General features: G+C 44.6%; 1 protein-coding gene across 2 annotated transcripts in view; it reads right to left on the bottom strand.

The window, feature by feature from the left end:
* Nucleotides 1-5,524: 5,524 nt before the first annotated feature.
* The window catches only part of SUN3 (Sad1 and UNC84 domain containing 3), a 31,650-nt gene continuing 21,462 nt past the window's right edge, over nt 5,525-15,712 (bottom strand). For both annotated transcript variants that reach the window (XM_025923403.2, XM_086697126.1), the window contains exons 7-10: nt 14,696-14,811; nt 13,292-13,459; nt 7,001-7,093; nt 5,525-5,842 (exon numbers count right to left, since the gene is read on the bottom strand). In XM_025923403.2, the coding sequence (XP_025779188.2) occupies nt 5,723-5,842; nt 7,001-7,093; nt 13,292-13,459; nt 14,696-14,811 (497 nt within the window). In that variant the 3' untranslated portion in view covers nt 5,525-5,722. The remainder of the gene's footprint in view (nt 5,843-7,000; nt 7,094-13,291; nt 13,460-14,695; nt 14,812-15,712) is intronic.

Genomic DNA, 15,712 nt, shown 5'->3' with positions numbered 1-15,712 from the left:
ATCATTTTTGACAGAGAGAGAGACCGAGCATGGGCAGGGGAGGGGCAGAGAGAGAGAGGGAGACACAGAATCTGAAGCAGGCTCCAGGCTCTAAGCTGTCAGCACAGAGTCTGATGCGGGGCTCTAACCCACGAACCATGAGATCATGATCTGAGCCGAAGTCATTCACTCAACCGACTGAGCCACCCAGGAGCCCCGTACATTTCATAAATATTTTTTAAATTAACATTTGTGGAGCCCACGAGAGCTATGAGGCACGGTGCTCAGGGTTGGGGTTCTCAGGAAGGGGACACCCAGCACCGAGGACAAGGGACATGGGCATCTGTTGGCTACTGTGTCCCACATACAAGGTGCCATTGAAATAGTATCTGTCAGCAGGGTGAGTTAGATGACCATCGCTTCTACATCACCTTCTCCTGATATTATCACTTTGATAACAAACACCCATACGGCAAGTGCTATTACTGCCATCTTATTTTTTTAGATGTTTATTTATTTATTTTTGAGAGAGGGAGAGCAGGGGAGGGGCAGAGGGAGAGGGAGAGGGAGAATCCCAAGAGAATCTGCGCTGTTAGTGCAGAAGCCTGATGTGGGGCTCGAACCCACGAACCGCGAGATCATGACCTGAGCCGAAACCAAGAGTCAGATGCTTAAATGAGTAAACTGGGCGCCCCTATGACCCCCATTTTAAAGATGGGGGACTACAGAGAATTGGGGATGTGAGCCGTGGCCACAGCATAGGCTGTTTGGCTAACGGGCTGGTTACCTTAGGTGCGTTGGTTTGGCAGAAACGGCGACAGCTGGGAGCAGGTGGGAGCATCCCGTGGCCCTGAGGCTCGGTTCGCGGACCCTGCGCTCAAGAGAGGGACCAGATAGGACTGCGCTGAAGCTCCCCTTTCCTGTGCCGACTTGGGTGCCGACATCCCGCCACCAGCGCGACCCGTCTGCGTCCTCATGCTCAGGAAGGCACAGGCCAGCTCTCCAGCGTCTGTCTTCTCTCCTTGTGTCCTTGCGGGGCCGTGGCTTTCAGAAGCCTTGCGGGGCCGGGCTTCCCTCATGTGCCCAGCCAGCACTGAGCCAGGTCATACTGGGGACCCCTGTTCCAGGTCTCTTGTGCCAGAAGCGTCCCGACTTCCCATTTCCGCATTTTGTCCTTTTAAAAATGTTCTTCCTTCTGTTTCTGTTTCTCATTCTCCCTTTACTTATTTAATATCCACCTTTCCCCCTGGGCCACGGGGAAATGATAAGACAGGACATATGTCCGCCCCGGGGCTTCTGGCATACAGCTCAGAAGACACTTGTCATTTCCTAAGTGACAAGAACACTAGCAGCATCTTAATGCTCTAACAATGTGGTCTTTGGCCCCATTTCCCGACTCAGAGCTTGTCAGTCCCTGGGAATTTCCTGGGTGATAAGAGCGCCTTTGATTTAATCAGGGGACTCTTGGTGCACCCCATGTAGGGGCTGCTCACCAGAAGACCAAACCTAAGCTTGGAACTTTCAGTCCCACCCCTATTCTCCAGACTGGGGAGGGGGGCTGGGCATGGAGTTAATGATTGATCATGCCTAAGTGATGAAGCCTCCTGAGAGTCCCAACAGGGGGCGCTTGGGTGGCTCAGTCTGCTAGTTGTCTGACTCTCAATTTTGGCTCAGGTCACGATCTCACGGTTTTTGTGAATTCGAGCCCTGTGTTGGGCTCTGCACTAACAGTGCGGAGCCTGCTTGGGATTCTCTCTCTCTCTCTCTCTGCCCCTCTGCGGCTCACACTGCCTCTGTCTTTCCCAAAATAAATAAGTAAACTTAAAAAAAAAATTTAAAAAAAAATCCCAACAGTACGGGGTTCAGAGAGCTTCTGCATTGGTGGACACATCCATGTGCCGGGAGGGTGGCACACCCCAACTCCACAGGGACAGAAGCCTGCGTATGTGGGACCCTTCCAGACCTCACCCTATGTATCTTTGTCTGGCTGTTCATCCTTGTTCTTTATTATATAATAAACTGGTAAATATACGTATTTCCCCCAGTTCTGTGTTCTGGCAAATAACTGAATCCAAGGCGGGACAGGTGGTCATGAGAACCTCCGATTCGTAGCCAAGTTGGACAGATATTGTGGGGAACCTGGGGACCTGCCACTTGGCATCGCAGGTGAAGACAGTCTGGTGGGACTGAGCCCTTAACCTGTGGTATCTGCACAGGCTCTGGTTAGTGTCTGAACGGAGCTGAACCACAGGATGCCCAGCTGGTGTCACAGACTTGCTTGGTGTTGGGGGAACAAAAGCCCACATCCAGCGTCAGAAAGTGGTCAGGTCGTCGTGTGAGAGTAGAGGAGAAACACGGCAGAAATGAGTTTTTCCTTTACAACCATTATGTAAGATAAGCAAAAGATCATGTCATAAAAAAGGTTTGATGTCTAAGTAGGTAATGTTTTCCCATGATCTGAAAACAAAATATTATGCAGTGGGACATTTTGCTCCCACCCACGTGGGAATCCTCCTGCTAAACACTGCTGATGAATAACTTTCTAGGTACAAACATGTATATACACGTATTTTTTTTTTTTTTTGCACATGACATCTTGTTGAGTCAGAGGGTATACGCATCTGTAATGTCGCTAGATATCGCCACGTTCCCTGCGTCATGGTTGTGCCTGTTCACGTTTTCACCAGCAATGTGTGGGAGCCTGTTTTTCCAAAGCCTTTCCGTTAAAGTGTGAGTGAACTTTTGAATTGTTCTAATTTCACTGCTGAAACAAGGTTCCATGTCACTTTTTCCATTTTTCTTAAAACAAATACATTTGAATACCTTTTTACGTGTTTCTGTGAGCCCTCAGTTCATACTTTTGGGCTGTATTTCTGTACCTATTGATATTATTGTTGCCTTCTTGAGACTCTTGACATATGGGAAAGTAAGTCCTTCTGATATCAATGGCAAGTCTTTTTTTCCTATTTTGTTTAAGGTTTTGTTGGCCATGCAGAGGTTTTTTGTTGTTGTTGTTTGGGATGTAGTGGAATTTATGTTTTTTTCTTTTGTGGCTTCTGAAGCTTGAATCATACTTGGAAAGGTCTTCCTCTAGCCAGTGCCATGCAGGAATTACCACAGGGTTTCTTGTTTTATTTTTATGGTTTAATTACACCTGTTAATCTTTTACCGCATTGGAGTTCCTCATGTTGTAAAGTGAGCGATATGATTGCAACTTTATTTTCCTAATGAGCAGATAATTGCCCCAAGCCCAGTCTTGTTTTTCTTTTTTCTCTTGAGAGGTAGAGCGAGAGGGGGAGGAGCAGAGAGAGAGGAGAGGGAGAATCCCAAGCAGTCTCCACACTGTCAGCGCAGAGCTGGATGCGGGGCTCGATCCCATGGACCGTGAGATCACAGCCTGAGCCGAAACCAAGAGTCGGACACTTAACCTACTGAGCCACCCGGCCGCCCCAGCAGTCTTGTTTCTTCCATCCCCTTTTGAGATGCCGCCTGCATCACATACACTGTTCCCACACAGATAGGGATCCATTTCTGACATACCGGAAAGACTTTCTTGTCTGTTCCACGGGTCTGTCAATGTTCTGGTACCACACCATTATTTAGCATCTCTCTCTCTCTCTCTCCTAAACGATTCCGGAATGCCAATCCCAGTGTGTGGGGTTTTCTTCTTCCACACCAAGCAATTCTCCAACACCAGGGGAGTGTCCTACAGTTCAACTCAAGTCTGACACTGTCTGCCTGGAGACGGCGTCCGAACCGCAGGCTGAGGGCTGGGTCCCACAAGGCTGCCTCTCCCCCCACCCCTTCTACAGATGCCCAGGTGTCACCTGTGCTCCTGGCTCATGCCCCCCTCTTCTTGGGTTCAGTTAACTTGCTGGAGTGGGTCAGAGGAGTGAGAAACACTTTACTTACTGGATCACCGGTCTATTATAAAAGGACAGAACTGGGGTGCCTGGGTGGCTCAGTCGGTTAAGCGGCCGACTTCGGCTCAGGTCATGATCTCACGGTCTGTGAGTTTGAGCCCCGCGTCGGGCTCTGTGCTGACAGCTCAGAGCCTGGAGCCTGTTTCAGATTCTGTGTCTCCCTCTCTCTGACCCTCCCCTGTTCATGCTCTGTCTCTCCCTGTCTCAAAAATAAATAAAACGTTAAAAAAATTAAAAATAAATAAATAAAAGGACAGAACTCAGAAACAGCCAGACGGGAGAGTTGCCCAGAGCGACCAATGGGGGGAGGGCATGGAGCTTCCATACCTCCCCAGGGCACAACTAACCCCCAAAATCTCTGCGCTCACCAACCCGGAAGCTCTTCGAACCCCATCCTTTTGGGTTCTTGCACAAGCTTTAGTATGTGAGCACACGTGATTTAATCATTGGCCACAAATGATTGAGTTCCATCTCTAGTCCCTCTCCCTTTACTGGAAGGTTAGGGGCGGGGCCGAAGGTTCCAAACCACAAATCCTGGTTGGTTCCCCCTGGCAACCAGGGTGTTTTACCGTCCTTAGGTGCCTCCCCCACCAGCCCAGGTCACCTCATTGGCCTAATAAGAGACACCCTGATGCTCTCATAAATTGCCAGCGTTTTAGGAGCTCAGAGCCAGAAATGCAGACAAAGGCCAAATGTATCTTTCTTATTATAAATCACAGTATCATAGAGTTATTTCCCTCTGTTGATTCTTTCAGAGGGTTCCTGGCTTCCTAATGTGTTTATATTTCCATTTGAACCTCAGAATCAATTTGGTTCAAAGCACAACTCTTTCGGTTTCTTAGGTATATATGTCTTGTAATTTTTTTTTTTAACTTTTTAAAATTGAAAATATCCAATACAGGTGCTACATGTAGGCAGAATAGTGTGAGTGGACCCTCGTAGGCCAGCACTCAACTTCAACGATTGTTTACGGCCAATCTTCTTCATTGACACCCCTGACGCATGTCCTCCTTGTATATAATTTTAAAACATACCCCAAATATATCATTTCATCTGTAAATATTTGTTTGTTTGTTTATTTAATTTAAATTTTAGAGGAGGAGGGGGGCAGAGAGAGAGAGAGAATCCCCAGCAGGCTCCACACTGTCAGCGCAGAACCTAATGTGGGGCCTCAAACTCTCCAACCGTGAGATCATGACCTGACCTGAGCCGAGATCAAGAGTTGGACGCTTAACAGACTGAGCCACCCAGGGGCCCTGATGTCGATTTATATAATTTTGTATCTACTAACTTCCTGCAGCTTCTTCCTCGTTTGTAATGTATTCCTTAATTGGCTTCACTTCATTTCAAGGAATTCATCAAGCCGTCTGCAAATAGTCAGGGACAGACTTTTTCTCTAATTTTTGCCTCTAATTTCTTCTGCTTACCTGGTTGCATTGACCCAGTGCCTGCAGTCACTGTCCGATCACTTTTAAATATACATATACTTCATAGCCGTGACGGTGCGTACCCGTGGCTCGTATGCTTATGCTTGTATGAATAATGGAGACTATTGACTAATACCAGCTTCTTCCAAATACATACTTATTTTCAGTGCTTCCACATGATGCATCCTCAAAAGCTACACTACCACAAGAAGATTGAATTTATTTTTGTATTTTTTACAAGTAAAACTCATTCACATTTTCTGGGCAGGTATGAACCACTTTGAGGTTCCCCTCCCACCCCCCATTTTGATGCCTATGGATGCGATGAATCTAAGGAAGTAAGACGAGTCACATATTCTGGACCTGTGGTCACGCTCGTCTGCCTGGCTTCCTCTAGGGGTACTCTCCTGGGGTGCCGTGGACCCTGAACCTATACAAACACGTGTACTTCGGGTGACCCCAGTTGCTGAGGATTTTAAGTTTCACACATAATAAAGGTTCGGAAACTTCGTGCTGAAAATAAAGAGAAGATACAAATCAATGCCTTATAAAGAAAACCATCTCAAAGAATCCCAAGGTATGCAGATCTAATGGAGAATTTGTGGACGCTTTCTTTCCTTCCTAAACAGTATTTTATGAGACACCAGTCTAATGGATGGGAAAACAAGTTCCTTTAAGTACAGGGCTCATAAGAAGGGTGAGAGAGGAGGAGATAATGTGGTGGTCTGGACATCAAATGCCTCTGCCCATCCCACGGGGTCCCCGTGTGGGAACGGGAGACACGGCTAAACAATCAAATAGGAAACCCCACTGTGTCCTTCGTTTCTGACACATATAGTGTTTTCAACTTAGATTATCTCAGCGTTGGCCGAGAGGTATCGTACGCAGCACACTTATTTTGACACGGTAGGCGATTCCGTCTTAAGTCTTCCGGTGGCTGATGAGAAATAACGAAAATATATTTCATATACCTTAATGGCTTTCAGGGGGTTTATATCTTACCAGGTGGCATTTTACCCCCCTTGAGTTAGGAAGAGAGGTATCACTCACTCTGTGTGATAGAAGTATTTATTCTCTCTTCCTGAGTTCCTGTCTCCCTACACCCATCTCTATCCCCTTTACCCAATGGGAGATAACATACTATCAAGGGAGCCCAAGAGGTAAGAGAAGGAGTGAGAAAATAATTATAGTAAAAAAAAAGGGGGGGAGTAGCAAATAAGGAAGAATCCGGCTTAGAACACGTTCTGGTACTTGCGTGGTGTTTTGCATTAAAATCCACGTAGCATGGGGCGCCTGGGGGGCTCAGTCGGTTAAGTGTCCGACTCTTGGTTTCAGCTCAGGTCATGATCTCACAGTCTGTGAGTTCAAGCCCCACATTGGGCTCTGTGCTCACAGTGCAGAGCCTGCTTGGGACTCTCTCTCTCCCTCCCTCTCTCTCTGTGCCCCACCCTGCTCACTCTCTCTGTCTCTTTCTCAAAAATACATAAACTTAAAAAAATAATTTAAAAAAATCCATGTAGCACTTGGAGCTACAAATTAAAGTTCAGCTAAGCCTTCCTTAGCTCACACTTTTGTCATAATTATCCTCTCACAGCACTTTGCATCAACCCCACAAACCCATTCTGGGGATGGAGCTCCTCATACCCCATCTTTTCCCGGGGCTCTCATTACCTGGAGCTTGAATGTTTGAATGGTGGTTCCTGTTTTGTTATACACAAACCGACCCAGGAGAATTTCTTCTCCCTCACAGTGTTTCAAGATGCCCTGTGAAAGGAAACAACAGACATGGGGGCGTGTCACGAATGGATGCTCAGTTGAATAAACGGAGCCTGTTGTCTGTTCAAGTAGCCACAATTCACGAGACACCTTGGGTGTCTACCAGGGCGCGGTGCTGTGCTAGGTGCCAGTGCTGCCCTATAAACCCAAAAGGCATTTAACTGGGGGGCTTGTGAGGCAAGAAGCGGGTTGACCACAGGGCTGACTGGACATACAGACGATAGGTAGATCAATTGATAAAACGATTGATTGATCAATAGATAGATAATAGTTGGATAGATAACAGATCAACCAACATCCAAGATGATAGATAGATAGATAGATAAGTAGATGATAGATGGATAGATAGATCGACCAATAGGTAGATGATTGATAGACAGATGATAGATAGATAAGTAGATGATAGATGATAAATAGACGATAAATAAATAGTATCTATCTATAGACAGATTGACCAATACGTGGATGATAGGTAAGTAAATGATAGATGGTGGATAAATAGATGATAGATGATAGAGACAGAGAACCAGAGCAAATCCCAGCATTAACTCTGGTCTAATAACTGAATTTGCTGTTGGCATACTTTGAATGAAGGAAACACAAGATAAGTTCCCATGCTGACCCAATGTTTTCCAAAATGAGCGAAATTTAACCCAATTGCCAGACTCAGACAACCCAAGTAACTCCAAAAAGTAAGCTTTTGTTGACTGAAAGAAAATAGTGTTATTTGTATGCTATTTCCCTTGGGCTTTTTCCTTCCTTCTCTACCCTTCAAAATGGAAGTTTTTTGAGAGGAGACAGCCTGGTGGAAATTAATTTTGTGAATCTAAACTTTGTCATTAGTTTCCCCAAATCATGGAAACACAATGCACGAAGGGTCCATTAGTTCAACCGTTTTATAATGAAAATTATATGCTATGTAACTTTGATATGTAAACTTTATCACAATTTTTTAAACATGTCAGCTCTATACCTAACATGGGATTTGAACCCATGACCTCGGGATCAAGAGTCATACACTCCACTGACTGAGCCAGCCAGGTGCCCCATTATAATTTTATTAAAAGAATTGGCTACACCATGATTAAACAATGCAGCCACAATTATATGTACATACAACTCAAACCTCATTCATAGCTGACCCTAGAACATGGGTTCAACCATGTGGGTCCACATATACACGGATTTATTTTGGTAAACATAGTACAGAACTGTCTTTTCTCTTCCTTTTGACTTTCTGCTTTTTTAATGTTCATTTATTTTTGAGAGAGAAAGAGAGCAAGTGGGGGAGGGACAGAGAGAGGAGGACAGAAGATCTGAAGTGGCTCTGTGCTGACAGCAGTGAGCCTGATGTGGGGTTCAAACTCACGAGATCATCACCTGAGCCTCGAGATCATCACCTGAGCCGAAGTCAGATGCTTCACCGACTGAGCCACCCAGGTGCCCCTTTTTGTGAGTTTCTTCATAACATTTTCTCCTCTCCAGCTTCCTTCCTTGGAGGAATACAGCGTATAATGTATGTAACATACAAACTATGTGTTCATCGACCGTTTATGGTATTATAAAACTTCTGGTCGCCATAGGCTGTTAGTAGTTAAGTTTTTGGCTGGTCAAACATCACCACTGCTGGGGGCGGGGGGCCAGCTGTAGTTTATCCTGTTAAGGGAGGTGTGTGAGTTTCATTGCCACCTTCTTTATCACTGCTTTAATTTCACTGCTTCATAAATTTGCTAAGAGAAGAGAAAAAGGATGAGAAGTGGTTTTTATTGCCTGACGGGCTACCCATAATTCATCTGTAATGAGCAACTGAGTGAGCCTCTCTGAGGTGGGGTTCGACCCTCTCAGATCCAACCTAAGTCAGCTGTAGGTGTCAGCAGGCTCTGCGTCAAAGGGGAGCAGCTTCTGTTCTGTCCTGTGACCCCAGAATCATGGCATTTATAGGCGTTCCAATGGTGCACAGAGCAGGCCGGGCGCCCATGTTTTAACTGTGAGACCCCCTCCAGATGGGGTCACCGGGGAGCTGAAGAAAGGCACAAATTGGGCGCCTGTGGCTCAGTTGGTTAAGTGTCTGCCTTCGACTCAGGTTGTGATCTCATGGTTTGTGGGTTCGAGCCCCGTGTCGGGCTCTGTGCCTGCTTCAGATCCTCTGTCCCCCCTTCTCTCTGCCCCTTCCCCACTCACACTCTCTCTTAAAATAAATCAACTTAAAAAATTTTTTTTAAAGGCTTAAAAAAAAGAAAGGCATAAACCAACAGGGAACACCTGGGAACAGGCACTAAGACAAGAAGTCTGCCGATAGCCACCTGGTGACTGGTGGAGTGGCCTGGAGAAAGCATGGATTACCCTGTGTGTAGCGGGACCAACAGCATGTCGATACTGTCATTGCAAGTATCCAGAAAGGGCAGAGACGGGGTCATTGGGGTGGGGGCTGGGAGGGGGCTGCAGTGGGTGGGGGAGGGTACCATGCACCTGTTCTCACAGCGTGTGGCTGGTCACGCTGAAATCCCCACGCAACAAGGTTGTGGGATTCCTTGAGGGTCAACCTAACCCTGTATCACACTGGGGGCGTCGGAAGAAACAGCCCAAGCAGACCACCCACCCAAGAAGCTCACACACGAAGTGTGCAGAGCTTTGAGCTAGCTTTTCACCCTTTGTCTCTGAAATGCAACAAAAAAGCATCACCAGACATGAGAGAAGAGCCACTTTCAACAAATAGGAAAAGTGGTATTTGGGGATAAAGACAGGGGAGGGAACAGAAGAAAACACTACAGAACTGAAACGAATTCCATTAATATCTTCCAAAACTGAACATACTGTATCCATGAAGACATTTAGACTCTAAAGACGGGAGTTATTTACAGAAAAAAGAAAAAGTCTTGGAATAATCATGACAGCAGAAATGAAGAATTCAACAAATGGGTTAAGATATAAGTTGGCAAAATCTTTCAGAAGGTGGAGCAAAGAAACAAAGGAGAATCAGAGAGAAAAGATTTTTTTTTTTAAATAATAGAAGAGGTGATTATGTTGAATCCCCAGGATGCAGAGATGAAGTTCATGCAGATCAGATAAGAGGGGGCAATGCGGACAAGAAGGGCATCTTTAAAAAGTAAAATAAAGAAGAAACTTAGAAACTGTCTGACATGAAGGAACATAATGGCAGGATTTTGACACTCCTGAAAAAGAGATAATGAATGTTTTTGTGATAGGGATATAGAAAAGTAAGCAAATTATTTTTTAAGTTTATTTACTTATTTTGAGAGAGAGAGAGAGCAGGGGAGGGGCAGAGAGAGAGGGAGAGAGAGAGAATCCCAAACAGGCTCTGCACTATCAGCACAGAGCCCGACGTGGGGCTCGATCCCATGAACCTCGAGATCATGACCTCAGCTGAAACCAAGAGTCGGATGCTTAACCGACTGATCCAGCCAGGTGCCTCAAGCAAAGTGAATTAAAAAGAGACGTTTGTTGTCCTCAGGAACATCAAAACTCTCACACAAAGAAACTCGTATACGATATGGCTCAAATGAGAACATCACTGACACGGTTACAGCGAAAACACTGCATACCGATTGAAAGTAAGAGATACCATCTGGCAGCATCTTGAACATGAAATGCAGGTTTACCATGTGATCTAGTAATTCCACTTTCAGGTACAGTTCCGAGTGAAAAGAAAACCAGTGTCCACGCAAAGACTCGTACACAAACGTTCCCAGCAGCATTATTCATCACAGTCAAAAAAGTGGAAGCAAACCCAACGCCCATCATCTGACAAATGGATACGTAAAACGTGGTCTATCCACCCAGCGAAGTAGTTATTACTCAACAATTGAAAAAATAAAGTGCTGACATGTTATGACACAGATGAACCTTGAATACATGATCCCAAGTGGGAGGAGCCATTCGCGAAGGACCACATGTTCTATGATTTCATTTATAGGAAATATCCAGAATGAGTGACTCTACAGAGACTAAGTAGGTCAGTGGTGGCGGGGAGTGACAGACGGAAGATGAGAGGTGACAGCTAACGGGTGCACGTTTTCTGTCGGGAGCAACAAAAATGTTCCAGGGGCGCCTGGGTGGCTCAGTTGTTGAGCGTCTGACTCTAGATTTTGGCTCAGGTCATGATCTCACAATTCATGAGATCAAGCCCCACATCAGACTCTGTGCTAATAGTGCTTAGGATTCTCTCTCTCTCTCTCTCTCTCTCTTTCTGCCCTTCCCCTGACTCGAGCTCTCAAAAGAAATAAACATTTTTTAAACATGTTCTAAAATTGATGGTAGGGATGCATCCTCAACTCTGTGAATATACCACAAGCCACTTAAGTGTACATTTTATGTGTTTCAATTGCTCGCGTGTGAATTACATCTCAATACACTTGTTTTTTTTTGTTTTTGTTTTTTTTTTATAAAAAAGTAAGACATAAAACTTTGGGGAGATTGGGAGAGCCACGGAAGAGGCTACTCTTCATTTTTCATCAAAGGATACCAATGGGTTACAAGCAAAACTGAAAGATCAAGAAGTAGAAGTAGGGGCCCCTGGCAGGCTCAGTGGGAGGAGAGTGTGATTCTGGATTTTGGGGGTGGTGATTTCAAGCCCCCACATTAGGTATAGAGAGTACCTTTTTTTAAAATTTCTGAGTAATACTCCATTGTGTGTGTGTGTATGTATGTATGTATGTATGTATGTGTGTGTATATATATATATATATATATACATATCTTTTATTTTATTTTATTATTTTTTAAAATTTACATCCAAATTAGTCAGCATCTAGTGCAACAATGATTCCAGGAGTAGATTCCTTAGTGCCCCTTACCCATTTAGCCCATCCCCTCTCCCACAACCCCTCCAGTAACCCCCTGTTTGTTCTCCATATTTAAGTCTCTTACGTTTTGTCCCCCTCCCTGTTTTTATGTTATTTTTGTTTCCCTTCCCTCATGTTCATCTGTTTTGCCTCTTAACGTCCTCATATGAGTGAAGTCATATGATTTTTGTCTTTCTCTGACTGACTCATTTCACTTAGCATAATACCCGCCTGTTCCATCCACGTAGTTGCAAATGGCAAGATTTCATTCTTTTTGATTGCCGAGTAATACTCCATTGTATATATATACCACATTTTCTTTATCCACTCATCCATTGAGGGACATTTGGGCTCTTTCCATACTTTGGCTATTGTTGATAGTGCTGCTATAAACATGGGAGTGCATGTGTCCCTTTGAAACAGCACACCTATATCCCGTGGATAAATGCCTAGTGGTGCAATTGCTGGGTCGTAGGGTAGTTCTATTTTTAGTTTTTTGAGGAACCTCCATACTGTTTTCCAGAGTGGCTGCACCAGCTTGCATTCCCAAGACATTACTTTTCAAAAAGGGAATGTAGGGGTGCCTGGGTGGCTCAGTCTATTAAAGTGTCTGATTTCAGCTCAGGTCGTGATCTCGCGGTTCATGAGATCCAGCCCTGCGTCGGGCTCTGTGCTGACAGTGTGGAGCCTGCTTGGGATTCTCTCTCTCTCCCCTCTCCCTCTGCCTCTCCCCCACTTGTGCTTTATCTCTCTCTCAAAATAAATAAATAAACTTAAAAATAAAGAAGTAACAGGGGCGCCTGGGTGGCTCAGTCGGTTAAGCATCCGACTTCAGCTCAGGTCATGGTCTCACTGTTCCTGAGTTCGAGCTCCGAATCGGGCTCTGTGCTGACAGCTCAGAGCCTGGAGCCTGCTTCGGATTCTGTGTCTTTCTCTCTGTCTCTGCCCCTCCCCCGCCCATGCTCTGTCTCTGTCTCTCTCAAAAATAAACATACATTAAAGAAAAGTTTTTTAAAAAGAAGTAACAATAAAAACAGATATGAAGGCAAGTACCCAAAGGAGTGGCTAAAACTGTTGCAGGCAGAAGCTTCCAGAGAGTAGAAACCTGGGGTGAGAGCCCTGGCACAAGAAAGTGCTGAATTATAAGCATATAAGAATGTTCATTTTTAAATTGTGCACAGATAGCTTTGATAAAAGCAAAAAAAATTAAGTAATAGAACGCATCTGGTCCAACCCTTGCCTTGTCGATGGCAGAGCAGAGGTCCAGGGAACAAGTAACTCTCTCACAGTGATAAAAACGGTTAGCTGCTCATCCCAGCGTCTGATTCCCAGCCACCCCCTCCTATCATAACCCCTCGGAACACCGATTTTGATTGCCTCTCACATAGACGGAAAATTCCTTGGGTGCGCTGGAGATGTTTCCTGAGGGAGACACCTTCTGGGAGATGTGCTCCATGGTAACAGCAGTAGGTGTGATCTTCCTGGCGAGCTGGATCAGGGCGTGACCCTGGGAACCTGGGAAGGCCCAGCACTTTCCAGGATGGACATCCGGCTGGAAAGAAAACATGGAGTTAATCTCTTATGTGGCTGTATAAATCCACCGCTGCAGTATTGGTCAGCAAACCACTATTGACCACAGATCTCACGTACGGCCATAACATGAAGGCGTTTAATGGGTACATATCACGCAGGAAAACTGCCAAGATACCTATGGGTTTGGTTGTTCTTCCAGAGCACATTATGTTTATGGCAAACAAAGCCCTTTATTGCAGGATTATATACTATATGATTAGATAATTGATTTACGGTGTTTTCTTTTTTTTTTTTTTAATTTTTTTTTTTTAACGTTTATTTATTTTTTTGGGACAGAGAGAGACAGAGCATGAACGGGGGAGGGGCAGAGAGAGAGGGAGACACAGAATCGGAAACAGGCTCCAGGCTCTGAGCCATCAGCCCAGAGCCCGACGCGGGGCTCGAACTCACGGACCGCGAGATCGTGACCTGGCTGAAGTCGGACGCTTAACCGACTGCGCCACCCAGGTGCCCCTACGGTGTTTTCTTTTGTTGCTCTAATTAGACTGTGGGCAGCTAGGAGGCGGCGAGTTGGCATGGGTGGTAAAGATATGATGGTGGTGGCGATGGAGAGGGCAGTCGTTGTAAGAAAGAAAAATGACGTCTACCACTTTCTAGATCTAGAGTCTGGAATGAGATCCATACGATTGCTCCTGAAGGGCTTCCTACCTTGAGAACTGACTTTAGGTTTGTAGGTTATAGTTAAGAAGAGCCCCACCATCTGTTGATGTCTGTCCAGAGCCTTTTGAATTGAACTTGAATGTTAGAGGAAATCTTATTTGGAAATTTCTCCTGTTGTAACTGTTTTTGTAAGAATGCATTGGCCTGAGCAGCATGTAGCACAGTGTGGGAGCTGAGGGCACATGCACCTTGAGCAGGTATTTGTTCGAAGACTGAAGCTTTCAAAGAAAAGGGGGGTGGGGCACAGAATCAATGTAAGGAAAAGACATGGAATGTCTATGTCCTATTTAAGAAGTCAAATCATCTAGTCTACTGATCTTAAAATAATAAAAACAACTAATAATTAGTCAATCATAATTTACTGTTCATACAATAAGAAAAAATTTATATAGTTTGATGACTATTGAAATGCAAGAGGATGGGTTCAGATTCTGTGACAAGTTCAGAGTGGCCTCTGTTTCGGTGTTAATATTGTCATGATACATAATAAGAACAAAACCCTAAAATAATACATTCCTCTTAGTCTAGCTTTTACCTGAAGAATAACATCTGGGGGCATTTCATAGGTTAAGAACGCGATCCCATGCCAGTAAAGTTTTGCTCTGTTATTTTTGTAACTTTCGGAGGTCCCAGCTTCAATGACAGAGGCCCCTAAAAAAATAAAATAATTAAAAAAATAAAACATTATGCAACCCCAAACACATCACTTGCATTTTATTTATTTTATTTTTAAGAGATATTTATTTATTTTTAGAAAGAGAGGGGGGCACAGAGGGACAGAGAATCCCAAGTCGCCAGCACAGAACCCAACATGGGAACCGATACCATGAATTACGAAACATGAGATCATGACCTGAAGTGAAATTAAGAGTCAGATGTCCAACCAACTGAGCCACCAAGACACCCCAGTCATTTATATACATACATATGCATACATATGCATACATATACAAATATATAACTGTATACATATGTATATAGAAATAACATTTTTTAAATGTTTATTTATTTATTTTTGATAGAGAGCTAGCAGGAGAGGGGCAGAGACAGAGGGAGACAGAATCCCCATCAGGCACCACACTGTTAGCACAGAGCCCTATGTGGGGCTCGAACCCACAAACCGTGAGATCATAACCTGAGCTGAAACCAAGAGTTGGAAGCTTAACCGACTGAGCCACCCCCCACCCCGGTCATTTGTATTTTAATAATGTTGTTAGCAAAGTATTCCCAGGCAGATTACAAGTAAGTTAAGGTTCACACTCGGGAACTGGCTGGGAAAGTATGACTTCTGGCTCTCATTACTGCTGAGATGTTGTCACTTTGAGAAAATCATGTTTGTTCCGTGTAATTTCACAAAACTTCTGAAACTGGTATTAACTGAATTCCAGAGCAGTTGCATCAGAGGTGGAAATATCATGTGCATAGCGTTTATTACTTAGACATATGGACCCCCATATTTTCACAGCTCGTGTGATGAGACTTTATGTCAGCCCAATCTACTTGAAAAAAAGCATAAAACCCGACGTTATAAATGTATCCACAAGTTATATTC

The sequence above is a fragment of the Puma concolor genome, chromosome A2 (genome assembly GCF_028749965.1).
Source record: "Puma concolor isolate L17-30 chromosome A2, mPumCon1.1.hap2, whole genome shotgun sequence".
In the NCBI taxonomy this organism is placed as follows: Eukaryota; Metazoa; Chordata; class Mammalia; order Carnivora; family Felidae; genus Puma; species Puma concolor.
Note: the sequence above shows the minus strand (reverse complement) of the source record. Positions and strands in the feature narration are given on the sequence as shown.